The sequence below is a fragment of the Parasteatoda tepidariorum genome, chromosome 9 (genome assembly GCF_043381705.1).
Source record: "Parasteatoda tepidariorum isolate YZ-2023 chromosome 9, CAS_Ptep_4.0, whole genome shotgun sequence".
NCBI classification, from domain to species: domain Eukaryota; kingdom Metazoa; phylum Arthropoda; class Arachnida; order Araneae; family Theridiidae; genus Parasteatoda; species Parasteatoda tepidariorum.
Genome location: NC_092212.1, coordinates 8,754,368 through 8,769,030, shown reverse-complemented (window position 1 = coordinate 8,769,030; position 14,663 = coordinate 8,754,368). Strand labels below are relative to the sequence as shown.

Sequence of the window (14,663 nt, the reverse complement as noted above, 5' to 3'; positions counted from 1 at the left end):
TTCCTACATCAATAATGAAGTTCGACAAACAAATTTGTAAATTAAAATCCATATTAATAAAAATGTAAAAAAATAAAATATGCAAGAAAATTTTAGCATATATTATGAAAAGAGGGGAGGAGTGGGGGAAGGAGGGGAGGGACCAAAAACGGCTATGCCTAGGGCCTACGAAAGGTATAATCCGGCTCTGCCTAAACTGAAAAAAGAAAAACTAAAAAAAAAAAGTTTAAGGATGTTCAAATTAAAGAGCATTTTAAATGAGGACTTTAAAAGTGTCATTTCTAAAACTTTTACAGCCAAGTACAGAAGTGCTTTTCGGTAGGCTACTTTAAAACATTTAGAAACGGGTATGTAACTGACATATTTTCAGGAGTTATTAGATCAGTCCACCTGTAAATATAAAAACTGCACCTTGTATCACATTTTTTTTTAAATAATAATAATAAATGAGAGGTGGCAGTGATTCTCCTTGACTGAAAACATGCAATCGTTGCAATAAAGTTTAAAAACACAGATCCACCACATAGATACATAGACTTGAAATATCAATATATAAACATAGATAAATAATTATTTTTTTTTATTAAAAAAAAGTTATAACAAAAACAAAATCCCTAAAATATAATGATTTTTCCATTTGCACAAGTGTGAGCAACACGTTTGGTTGCAGTGAATATATTTTGAAATATAACATAACAGTATATAATATATATTTATAAAATTATTAAATATAAACTAAATCAGATTTATAATAATATGCAGACATAAATTGATGGTATAAGTTGAAACAGTTATTCTGCTTTTCTGAACACAAGGCGATTCTGCACTCCTTACACTGCACCGTTGTTCTCTTTTGGACGTGATTGCGACTGCATAGAGTGCATCTTCTTCGTGTGCCTTTAATTGGCACGTGCAGTGCCATCATGGCATCCAGAGCCTTCTTGCTAATGGGACCTGCAGGATGCCAAAAAGTTCATGTCTTAGTTTTTATAAGGAAAATCAGTAAATAAATATATTTTTATTTTAAGTATAAAATCATGAATATTTGAAAATCTGTAAGTGGTTGTAAATTTATATAATATTATTATAACATTCATTTAATTCTAAGGGTATCAGTGTGAAATATTAATGATAATAAAGGTTATAGCCTCAATTTTACAGCTAACTAAAACCCAGATTGATTCATACTAGAATAAAGAATCAGCACACAAATGAATTCATTAAGTATTCTTCATGAGAAAAAGGCTTATTAATACAAAATAAAAGTTAGCCTGTTCAATCAATGATAAAATAGAATCTGATTAACTTCGACAAGCAGGGAGCTTTATGAAATGCATCAGTTGGAGACGGCCCCACATAATTTAAACTTAGGTATTCCTAAAATGTGCCACTTAACCATAGTTCAATTAATTCATATGTTGAGCAAATGGAAGGCCTTAAACAAATCGCTTAAAAACATTCTTTCCATTAAAAAAAAGCAAGATAATTAAGTTGTTGTGCACAAAAAAACTTCTATTCATGTTATATTTTTATATGGGGCATGTTTGTGTGTGGCTACATGTTTTTAAACTAGTATTTATTTCTTCATGCAAAAAATAAATTTTCAGAGACTTCTGCAATAGGCATAGTGAGCACCCCCATAAAACATGAACAACATTTGATTTAATGATTAGATCTTCAATTACTAAAGTGCAAATTATATTCTTTTAGTCAAATTTGAAAATTATTCTAAAAGCGCGAAAAGATCCAACTGTCAACCACTCTCCTAACAAAACTATTTAGACAGATTTTATCAAATTGTGACTAACTTCCATATTGCGAAGATGTCTGTGATTCAAATTGTGATCACCTTCCATATTTTAAGGACAGTGAAAGAGATAAAAACAACTTTAATCTCAATGTTACACACATTTTAAGTTTGTAAGTAAAATGAGAAAGCATAACATTTTAAGATATTTAAAAAAAAATTTCAATTATGAATTTTGTTTAGTTTTAAGATGGTAGAGAAATAATGTTCTCATATCTAATTCTGCAGCTTAATTCATAAGTTGCACTTATTAATTAGCATATTTAAAATGTGTCCACTCTAGCAACAAGATCACATCTTAATGTGTAAAAATGTCATCAATATATAAAGTGTGTTGACTTACTGTTGAAACAAATTGTAAATCAATATAGTTTTAATTCAACTCATACTTTTGAATACTTTATTGCTCTAATAATTTGAGCCAAGAAATAAAAAACATAGTTTATGTCAGTAAAATGTGCTACAAATAGTTAACATGCATATTAGCTAATTTTTGTAATACTTAGTAAATTTCTGTTCTGTTTTTCAGAATTTTAATTTTTCTTTCAAATAAGTTGTTTTGCATTGTATATATTTCTTATAAGTATCAAAGTTTTTTTTTATTTTTTTAATAAAAATTAATCTAAAATTTCAATTCATTTTTTATTTTGATAATACTTTTCGCCTGCCTTTGGTGTATTGATAAAAATGTACTAGAGAATTTTTCTTTCATAATTATAAAAACAAAAAATTTCAAGGGTAATGGAAAGGATGAAAGAAAATTAGAGGATAATATTGATCTTATTCATTCGAGACAGAAAATATAATTTATTTTCACCTTTTCTTTTTATTAAACTGTAATTTTATTAATTTAAAATTGTCTAATTTGTGTTAATCGTAGTAGTACCTTTTTAAACCAAAAACTTATTGTATGAATGTACTTTACAGAACCTATTACCCAGAATTTTCTAGAACAATATTGCTTCAGATAATTGATTTTTCCACTTTACTGATTTCTATTGATTTACAATTATTCTTTTCAAAATTATCCATGTATATTATTTAAATTGTGCCATTTTTTTTATTTCAAAGTAGTCTGCAAATTGTTTGGTTTTTCTGATATAAGACTCTAAAAACTGTGTTAAAAACAAAATATTGTCAATAAATTTATGCATATATATTCACTTTTAAAGCAAACTTAAACACTTTCAAAAATAAATATGAATATATCCAATAAAAGTAAATATAATATCCTTTGTAAAAATATAGCCAATAATACAAGAAATATTTCAATAATACAAATAACTTATTATTAACTTATAACTATTTCAACTTAAATATGAATAACCTAATAAAATATATTAATAAATAACGTAATTGACTTAAGCTTATTTATTTAGTAAACAAAATGTATTTTGTATCAAGAAATACCCTATTAAAAAATTTATTATCTAACATCTAACATTAAATAGTACAGGAATGAAAAACTTCTACATTAATACATATTAACAATATAAAATACAGTAATATTATTTCATAAATAGCAAGCATTTTTCTTAGATCAATAAAAAGGATTATAATACTCATAAAAAAATTCATTTCTTATAAAGAAATAACTTATTAAAAAAATGAATAACATTAATAAGTACAGGAATGAAAAACTTCTACACTAACACATGCATAACATAATAAATATAAAATACATATATTCATGTGATATATATCAAGTAATTTTCTGAAATTTTATTTTATTTAGATCAGTGAAGAGGATTATGATAATGAACTGCTAGATTTAATATTATTACGTAGCCTAACTACACAAATTATTTCAACTGGACTGTACAAGCCAGTGGTTGAATTTTTACTACATGGTCAAGACGATATTGTGCAAGACAACTACAAATCCATTGATACCATAGTGAAAGAACTCTGTGAAGCAGGTTACGAATCAGAAGCTGGAAGTCTATTGCTCATACACAAATCAATACATAGCAGCCTCAGCACTTACTCATCAGCGATGAGTGTGCTGCAAAGGTGGTCGTCCGTATCTAAGTCATAAATTTATTTATAAACTGTAAAGACAAAGAATATAGTTTTATAAAAAAAATATTTATATTTTTAATATGTATGTAAACAAGTTTTTTTTTTTAAATAAAAGTTTATGTTGACTATTTATTTATAAGTAGACATTAATTTATACAACAATTTTTCAATATTGAAACAAAACTATAAAATGAATAATTAGACTTCAATTCTAATAACCACTTTTCAAGAAAACTGTTTTCTGCTTTTACTATCAGTACACAAAATCAGAAAAAAATTTTAACTTGCTGATCTAAGCACTGGACTAATGATTGTTTCTCAACCCGATTTACACGAAAGACTGGTAAAATATTTAGATATTTTATTGCAGACTAATAAGGTTAGTAATTTGAATTATTGACTTAGACAAAATTAAGGCACTTGAACAATTTTTTTGATCAGTTTCTTTCGGATCATTCACATATTCCCTATAATGAAAGATATTTTGAGCCTAAACCTATTTGAATATCCAACTAAAATTTATATAAATAATTATTTCTAGTAACTGGAGGTTGAGAAACTATATATTAGACCCTGAACAATTTTTTCGATGCTTTTTGAGCAGATAGGAAAAGCAGAAAATGTTTTCCTTTATTCAGCTTTCTCGAAAAGTTATCAGGACTACAGCGATTTCTGCATGCAGTGATTCAATTATAGGTTTGAAATACATTTAACTGTTATGTATGAATTATCTTTTTATTTTAAGAACATCTATAATTTTTAAAATGCCACAGACATTTGATACTTAAAAAAGATACAAAGAGTTTTACACAAATAATTTTATTTAATTTATCATTTACAAACTTTTAAATTGAAATAGTAATTTCACAAATAAAGCTTTAAACCATAAAGACTTATACTTTACAATAATGCTCATTTTTATAAAAAAATAAATCTTTTATAATAAAATCAACAAATTCACAGAAAATGATACAACATTCGTGTTTAGTAACACAGCTAATAAATTTAGAGCAAGACAACTTTATCAAACAGAAGCTATTATTTTAAGGTTTACGCATAACAAATAATTCATGCAGTCAATATTTATGAAATGCAGCATTTTACAAGATCTTAATTACTAATCTGAAAAATAGTAAATAATAAAAAAATAGTTAGTTTAACAGTAATGGTGTCAACAAACATGAATTTTTAAAAAATGATTATGAATAAGTGCAATTTTAAAATAATTTCGCAGTAAAAAAAGTATTAGATGTAAAATCCAAAGTTAAAAATAATAGTTTTATCAGTGATTATGCCAATTTATATCAACTGCAAGACAAATAAATAATATAATAATGATAAAGTACAATTTTTACTAAGAAAAGTTACTAAATAATTTCGGAAACTTTTTTGGTCTAGATATGTTTCACTAATAAAAATTATAGATGCAAAGAGAAAATCCTAAAATATACTCCACAAAATTATCTCATAATAAATGAAACATAACACAAATGAAACCAAAAATAGTGAAAGCATAAAACTGACACAAATGAAACTAAAAATAATAAAAGCATAAAATTGACACAAATGAAACTAAAAATAATGAAACCATAAAATTGACACAAATGAAACTAAAAATAATGAAAGCATGAAATTGACACAATGTTGAAAATACCTTTGATGTTTCATTTTTTTGAACATCAAGGACAATTCAAGTAAATAAAGCTCGAGATTCCTGTATATAAAAATACGACATTTAAGCAACAATAATTAAATATAACATACACACTATAAATACTATTAGAAGTTTTTTTTCAATGAAATAATAATTCACAAGATCAAAAATAGCACTAAGCATAAACTAATGAAAACTAAAATGTTAGAGACATTTTTTTAATCTAAATTACGTACCCAAACAAAAAACATCACTAAAAGCTATAGACCTAAATACTTTAACATCATAATTGAAATGGTCTCCTAATAAAATTCCAAGACAAACCATACAAAATAATACTATACTTAATTGATTTCTTATTCAACCTTTTAGCGTCTAACCCAGAATATATTACCATATTAGCATACCTGCCAACATTGGAAAAATAAAATAATGGAGATTTTACTAGGGATATTTTTTAGGCTACGAGTAAAGTTTTGATACTTCATGTAACTCAAAAAAAGATATTCAAAATTGGGAATATTTGAGAATATGCGCGAAAACAGGAGATAGTTGTAAAATACAGGAGTGTTCGTTAAAAAACTGGAGACTTGGCAGATATGAACATGGTTACTTTCCTACAGAACAAACTAGTTTTCCCACTATTTTCTATGGAGAAAATGGTACGTAGATATTTCACGAGAACTTAACTAAAGGTTCAATACATTAGGAACATTTATGTTAAAATGTTCAATTATAATTTACATGAAACATTATAACATTTTATATGGGAATATAGATGGATTTAGCTGCTGAAAAAACATATTAAAAAATTGAAAGACAATACTTTTTACAATCTTAAATAGTTTAATTATAAATATAAAGCTTTTAAAGAAACCACACAAACTGGACATTTACGTAAAATTTTTAGCACAACAAAACATTTTGTATAAAGATAAAAATTTGGCGGAAAAAATATTGATGTTAATATAGAAAACAACATCATGTACTATCTACCAATAAAGTATATTTAAAAAAGGTGGAAAATTAACACTATTTTATACTCTTAAAAGAACTGCTATTTTATATATCCTGCTCCTATATATTATCCTAGCATTAAAGAACGAAAAAAAATCCATTGTCATACATAACATATTGTAGATAAAATAATGAAACAAAATTTGTTAAATCATATCATAAATATGCACATTTCATAATGAAATGGAACTGAATAAATGAGATAAATAAGAGCAAACAAATAAGAAATATCTACTTTATATATTTAAGAAGAAGAAAAGAATTTTTTTAGAATGTTGATAAAAAAGGTTTAGTTTTTTTTAATTATTATTATTGTTTTTCAAGTCATAAAATTTTTGAGCATTTCCTGTAGCCAACTTAACTATGAAAACTTAAATGTACTTTTAAAATAAGATCATAACCTATTAGTTATCGAAAATTCCTAATGTTAAAAAAAAGAAATCCTTAAATTAACTTATCTTAAAAGCCTAATAAAGTAAAGTTGTATTAATAAATGCATCATTAAATCATTATTTTTTTCTGTACAACTGAGTGCATGGCATGGAGCAGTATGCATATCTCTTTTCTTAAAATCGTAAGAAAATATTTCAGTATTCTCTTACATAAAAGCTGACAGATTTTTTTTCATTGCTAAACCTTATTATAAAAAGTTGACAGTTTAAAGCAAATTTTTCCATTCCCTCTTCCTCGAAGAAAAAAAAAACATCATTGTCTGCAAAACCGCTGTGTACAGTTTATTTAAAGTGCTATTGTTTCTTGCCCACTAAAATTTGCATTTGAATAAGATCTGTTTTCCGTGAGAAAGAATCTACACATTTGAAAATGACCATTTATGTTATCAAATCAACTCTATTTACATGTACTTATGAATATTCTTGATTTAATCTCTAAAAATAAAAAGTGTGAGAAGTTTAGGTATAAAATCAATTTTCTACTTTGAAAAATATTCAATGTTACAAGGTTTTAGTGATGACCTTTCAACATTGGAATTAAAATCAAATGACTATTTAATAATTGAGCAAAATATTTTTCAACACACCCAAGTTATTAAACAAGCTAGTGTACATTGTAATTACGAAATTAAATGTACACTAGCTGTCAATCTAACAGAATGTACCAAATGTAACAGAAAAGATAACGTTTATTCATAGTTTTTATACTTTTCTTGCACCAACCTAGAGATTATACAAATTTCGCAAAAAGAATTAAAAAACATAAGGCGAAAAGATAGTTTGCTTATTCATTGCCTTATTAACTTTTAAATAAGAAAATATAAAATTGTTATATATACTTATTACAAAAACAGACTAGTATAAAAATGCATATAGAATTCAAGGCATAGGAAAGGCACATAATATCTGTCATTCTGATTTTTTTTTTTTTTAGTTACCTGTGCATTTTCTTTGTATGTCCAAAATTGTTTTATGACTTAAGGAATAAACCATTTTATTCTTACAACTCAAATTCTATTTATAAGCATAACAAACGATCTTAACATCTTATTAAAAAAGATTAAAATAAACAATTTGTCTTTTTAAAAAAATAATAAAGTGATTAATTCATTCAATTTTAAGCACAGATTTTAACAGCGGAGATCCTGCCCTCTCTTCATGTAGTTAATATTTTAGACCCAGTTTGTCCCAGTATATGTTTTTTTTTTCTGACTTACTTAAAGTAGTACCCTGATAGAGAGCAAATTGAGGCAACATCTGCCCAATTATCTAGAAAGGATACCAAATTTTAATCTCATAACAATAGCTCTTATATGATAAACGATTATCTCAACCACGGTGCTTTGCATAAATTCATCAACGAATCTATCCATATTAATCAGGTAAAACTATCACCAAGAAAGTTACAAGTGAATAGCCTAAGACAACAGATAAAACTTTGAGCAGTCGATCCGGATCTCTTTCTGAGCTAAACTCTTTCGGAAGAACTTCAAAAAGTGTAACATAAAGAAAAGTGCCAGCTGCAAGACCTTGCAAAACACCACCAGTAACGAGCAGGGCCAGGCCTTTCACGTAATTCATCACTACGACACCAATCAAAATCCCAACAGGAGATGTCAGGGCAAAGACTATATTGCTCTTAATGACGCTAAACAGACTCATCTGACTGTGAGTGAGATTCAGACCAAGTGAAAATGCAATGATACATTTATGAATAGAAACAGCCATAAGAATTCTGAGCTCATTCGGAACTGATGACTGTAAGCCAATAGCCAAGCCTTCAAAGACAGAATGCAAGGAAAGAGCAAATAATAAAAGCAAAGATCGAAACTCAGATTGAGGCTGTTCTTGTGGGAAGGTTATGTTATATTCACTGAGAGGGTTGTTTCCTACGACGGCGCCGTAAGTTTGGGTTACGTAACGGGCACTGTCACCACCGTCCTCTAATGCTTCGTTCACAAGGAGGCTTGCGCTTTCTGAGCTCCTTCCAGCTCCTCTTTCATCAGAACTATTACTCAGCTTGAAGCTTTGGATTATCTAAATTGAAACAAAATAAAAATTCATGTTTGAATTCAAATATAATAAATTTATTGAGATTAGTTTCATAAAAACTAATTATTTTAGAAGTATGAAGATTGGTTGCATGCTTTTACAATAGAGAGGAAACAAAAAAGGAAGAGTTTTATACGATCAAGAATAAAAATTTATAACAGATATAAGAACTTGTAAATCATTAAAAATAAAACATATTTTCTCTATTTCAGATCCTAGTAATTTCAGATTCTGAAGAACATAAATTTCAACAAAAATCAATCTTTCTTCCTGAAAAAAAATAATATCCTTAACATTAATCTTATATGAAAATTATATTGATGCAGTTGTTAGTGTTTGAAAAACTTTATTTCAGTCTAAGGGCTTATTTTTTGAGCAGGCAATTTAACTAACCCAAAAGTGTTTTCAGCTCAGTAATGATTTTTGGCAGCCATGTACTCTTATGCTTAAAAATCTATCTCTGTTTCTTTAAATGCGGAGACTTATTAAATTTTTCACTTTTGCTTCTTTTTTAAAACAAATTTTCAAAATTGGAGAAAAACTCACAGCCTTAAAACTATAATTTTTTGCAGCTACATATTGTGTCTAAAAATAAAATGCAACTCACTTTCTCTTTTAAATATTAAATTAGTTTTGAAATAGTCAATCTTAAAGTTTTGTTTGACTTTTTATTAATAATTTTTCAAAATTGAAGAAAACTTCACAGCCCTAAGCTATAATTTTTGGCAGCATCTTCAGATAATTCTTGTGTCTGAAAATAAAATACCACTCACTTTCAAATTAGTTTTGAAATAGTAAATCTTCAAGTTTTGTTTGACTTTCTTCACTGAAATTCATTTGACAAAATATTTACAGAAAAGTTAACAAGGCAGAAAAATCTTGGAGAACAGAAAGGAGCAAAGTTGGGAGGCTTTCTAATCTTAGATAGAACCAGATCAAAAACTTAAAAAATTACATTTATGAATTGGTGTATTGTTTTTAAATAGCACACTACAAAGAGGGCTCTAAATGTTAAATACCACTTATCTCATATAATTTAATGCATGTTGAAAAAAAATGTCTAAAAAAAAAGATTATTTATTAAACATATAACTACTATAATTTCAATCTAGATCAACAGATTACGCCAACGCAAGATCAGATATAAATAAATAAGACAGATCTATTAGTTACGTATAAAAGGACATTGTAGTAATAGAAAAAGGGTTTAAACATTCTGGTAATTATTTATGCCACCATTCTCAAAGATAAATAGAGGTAAAATGAGGGTTTTAATTTCAAAAAAAATTTAAAATACCACTTATTTTATATAATTTAACGTATATTGTAAAGATTATTTATTGTACGAAAAATATAATTTCAAACTAGATCAATAGATTATGCCAACACAAGATCAGATATAACTAAACAAGATCACTCTATTAGTTAAATTTAAAAGGACATTGTAGTAAGAGAAAAAAGGTTTAAGCATTCGGATAACTACTTATGCCATCATTCTCAAACATAAATTGAGGTAATATGAGAGTTTTAATAAGAAATGCATATTCCTCAAAATCTTCTTCCATTTTATTGTATTAAAAATTTTGATTCTTTTTAAAATTAATCTCTTTTGTTCTTACTTTATGCAAATGTTATAGTAATTTGTTTTCACGATTTTGAGAAATTTACGAGGGAAAAAAACCTTGAGTATTAATTATTGCAATTCCTTTAACAGTTAATGTGATAGAGTTGGTGTGTCACAGACAAGGTTGGGTTTTTGACATCAAAAACTGGTTTTGGGCATGCCATACCAAAAACCTGTCAAAAACTTGGAGATAGTTTCTTTTTTGTAATTGAGGACATTTTATTAGATATAAAAATTATGCACAATACTTTTATCATAAACTACTATAATTTTGATTTATAACGTATATATTTTATAAAAAAATGTAACCGAAATTTTGGAAATTATTAATTGGTTTTTTAAAAACATTGTACTCTTAATATTTTAAGATCAATATCATTTGCTATAACCATTCAGTATTTAGTACAGATAATAACTATGAGTTGTTAATTATTATCAATTTAAATACTGATTTTAATTCTTTTACGCCATAATTTAGGCAGATTTTTTATATTCAGTTAAAATAAAGTGTTCAACAATAATTGTCGGATCTCAACTTATAAAGTTTCTTTTTGATTCTCAATGTTTGTTGTTATTACTTACGTGCAGGTGAGCAGAATATGTTTTATTATGAGAGCTAGGTTTTGGGGAAAATTCAGGCACCCATGGTAAAATTTCAGAATAAATATTTTACAAAATTTTTAAATGTTAAAAAATGTGTCACTTCACAAAATTACTTTTTGCTAATAAAACATTAAATATCATTTTGCGTATTTATTACTAGTTTGAACTCCGTAAGTTTATGAGAAGGACCATAAATTTCAATTTAATAAATTATTATTATTTCAATAATATTATATTTTGATTTCTATTATTTTTAACAAGTATGCTCTTTTATTCAAATATTGTGTAAAATTAAATGAATTTTTTTCTGTACATATAAACTATACTTCCCAAAATTATTTTTAAAAAAAAGAGTTATTGTACTAATAAAAAAAAATAAGAAATAAAAAAAAAACTTTACAATTTTGATCTCAATAAAACTTTGTTTTTAGTAAATATTAGAGGCTCTGAGAATTTTCTGCACACCAGCATATATGCACATGAATATTTCCAATAAATTATGACAACAATATATTCCCTAATAACTGAACTAATTATAAGATAAGAAAAATATAAATATTTAATTAAATGAGTTAATAATTTTTTCATTCAATCAATTCACGACTTTAATTTTAAGTTATTATCAATATTTAGTACAATTATTAGATTAAATATCCTAATTATATGTTATTTTAATATGTTATATTAGTTTTAGAACGTCTACATTAAATGCAGCACAGTATCAATCGAAAAAAGAGTTGTAAATGTCAGTCTTTATCATACAAAACTGAAAATGAACTTGAAGCACAGACAGCCAACGGACTACTTTTTTGTAATTACATGTTTCAGGGAAAGGAGTTAAAATGGAAATTGATTTTACATATAATTAATAAGATGTTGCTTAAGTGTTTTTCTATATGATGATTGGTTTTGTATTTTTATTTTCAATAATTAACACATTAGAAAAAGTTACAGTTTCGCACATTTTTATTTATTATTATTTAATATTTTCCACACCAAAATTCGGGTTTTTGACAATTGTCAAAAGCTTACCAATATTATATATATATATTATATATATTACAGTCGAGGAAACTTGCCTGATTTCTGTTAGTAAAGGAAGAGGGTGAAAATAATTTATTTGTTTAAAGTGATATTTTAGGGAGTTTTTCAGTGTTCTCCCTAAGCGTTTTTTGAAGGGCTGCCAAACCTCTTTGCCCTTTTTTTAAAAATAAGTTGCCCTCACTTAAAAGCACTGCCTTTCTTTCATATTCGATTTTGAAAAAAATTAATTAACTGTTTAAACAATAATTACGCACAGGTAAAATTTTCATTGTCATGCTGAAATATCCATAGCAAATTTCCTAGCATTTAAAAACTAAATTAATATCTTATTTAATTATTTTCTTAGTTAATACAAAGCATTAACATAATTGGTAATCTTTTAATACCACAACCTTCAATTGATTGTAGAATAAACTCTATTTTCTGAGATTCCCTCTACATCTTCATAACACATTAGCATAGAATTCGAAAACTGTTATATGGTTTCTAATGTTTTGTATTCATTATTATTTCCTACAATTAATTAACTGCCAACACATTTGAATGTGTAATGCTTAGAAAAAGAGCCTTGGTAGTAAATTAAATCACTTAGCAGTCAATCATGGATTCCTTAACTGTCTGTGGCGAAAACTATTTTAACGTATACATGAAACTCACATTAATGATTTCTTGGTGTACGGAGGTGACCTTTGAGGCTCAGACCGGCTGTCACACACTCCGGGCTATTTTAAAAATTTATTAATTTTAATTAACTCATACATACATTAGTATGCGTTGCATCGCAGAAGATTATAGTTTTGGATTGTTGTTGCATAGTTTTGTTGTATGTTGCATCTGATTTGATAGGTAAGAAAACATTGTTAATTTCTTCAAAGCGAAACAAGGAATGATTATAGTGTTGGTTAAGTGTAATTTGCATAAGAGGCTTCTTTAGGTATCTTGTTTTTACAGATCATGAGGTATTCCTTGACATTCTACTTTAATATGATTTTATTTTTTTAAGGTTTTTTTTTCACTCTAATTTCTGTATCTAAATAAAAACAAAACAACTTAATTTTTTTTCAATTTCATGGTAACTTCATGTTCCAATGCTTAATATCACATTGCTATTGAAATATAATCTGTTAGGTTAAAAAAATATACATACATCTACTTAATTTTTATTTCAATTTTGTTTTATAGGTCATTTTAACATTATTAATGTAACAAATTAAAATTTTGAGTTTAATATTATCAAGAATTGCAATGATAGTACAATATGTAAAATAATTTTGATGTTATGCTGTTTGCTATAAGTTGATGTACTCAGGGGTCAGTCCAGACATTTTGTGAGATTGTGAAAAAATTACTCACATTCTTTCAGCCAGGGTCCTGCTTTTATGAACTTGTGCAAATAGGGTCCGGTTATTGCAAAAAAAAAATTTTCAATGAGTTTTTAAATTGCAAATAGATACAAGATTATGCTCAGCACTGTAAAATTATAATTAAAAAAACAAAAATTTCAAAAATAAACGGCAATTGCTGCTTCTAAATTAGAGATGCAACATACACATTTTTGGTATTTAGCCTATACTGCTGAAAGCAGAATATTCATTTCGGACGAATAATAGAAGAATCGTCTGACGAAGACAAAACTTCATTCGTATACATCCATCTTTCTTGCTTTCTGCCCTGGGAAGGGTTTATTCAATTAACAAAACAATAATGAAGAAAACAAATTTGCGAAGGGATCGATTAAAAGAAAAATCCTTTTGTGAAGGGTCCGTACCCCTGGTACTATATATATTTTAAGAGCATTTTTAAAATTATTGTTGTGAAGTTACTAATGTTAGGTAGGGTGACCCGGGGTAATTCACGATCACTCTGTTTCTGGGGTAAATAATGATCACCTAAGTTTTATTTTAAAAAAATTACTTTTTTTTGAATTTGAGACATGGACAAGAATGCTTGTACACTTTACTAAAGTATAACTACATTTAGTTAATAATAGTTTTTTGTTTAATCTAACAAAATAAGTATCTTTTAAACCGCTCTTTGTATTTTCCATTTCAAAGATGGGTTTCAAAATGTGCACATTTCTGCAAAGATCCCCCTCCTTCTCTTAATAATAAATATTTTGAGTTACTTTCTTTTTCTTTGATATAAAAAAAGTGTAAGCTTTTGTTTAATTGTTTCACATCTACTGTAAATATTATAATTGATTATAGGAAACTATATCAAATGTTGCCCCCTACAGATGGGGTAATTATTGATCACTGGGGTAATTCCTGATCATTGTCATTTCTTCTTATAAATAGTTTAAAAAATAGCTAATAAATAGTTAAATTTCTTTTCTTAAATAACAGTTCATATTTATTAAGTGGAACAACTATAAAATATATTTTAACT

General features: G+C 26.6%; 2 protein-coding genes across 2 annotated transcripts in view; one reads left to right on the top strand and one right to left on the bottom strand.

The window, feature by feature from the left end:
* The window catches only part of LOC107437007 (NBAS subunit of NRZ tethering complex), a 105,102-nt gene extending 101,141 nt beyond the window's left edge, over window positions 1–3,961 (top strand). Inside the window, exon 58 of the mRNA XM_071185728.1 lies at window positions 3,543–3,961. Within this exon, the coding sequence (XP_071041829.1) occupies window positions 3,543–3,845 (303 nt within the window). The 3' untranslated portion in view covers window positions 3,846–3,961. The remainder of the gene's footprint in view (window positions 1–3,542) is intronic.
* Window positions 3,962–4,632: 671 nt separating this feature from the next.
* The window catches only part of LOC107437006 (zinc transporter ZIP1), a 17,053-nt gene continuing 7,022 nt past the window's right edge, over window positions 4,633–14,663 (bottom strand). The window contains exon 2 of the mRNA XM_016048868.3: window positions 4,633–8,989. Coding sequence (XP_015904354.2) covers window positions 8,327–8,989 — 663 coding nt within the window. The 3' untranslated portion in view covers window positions 4,633–8,326. The remainder of the gene's footprint in view (window positions 8,990–14,663) is intronic.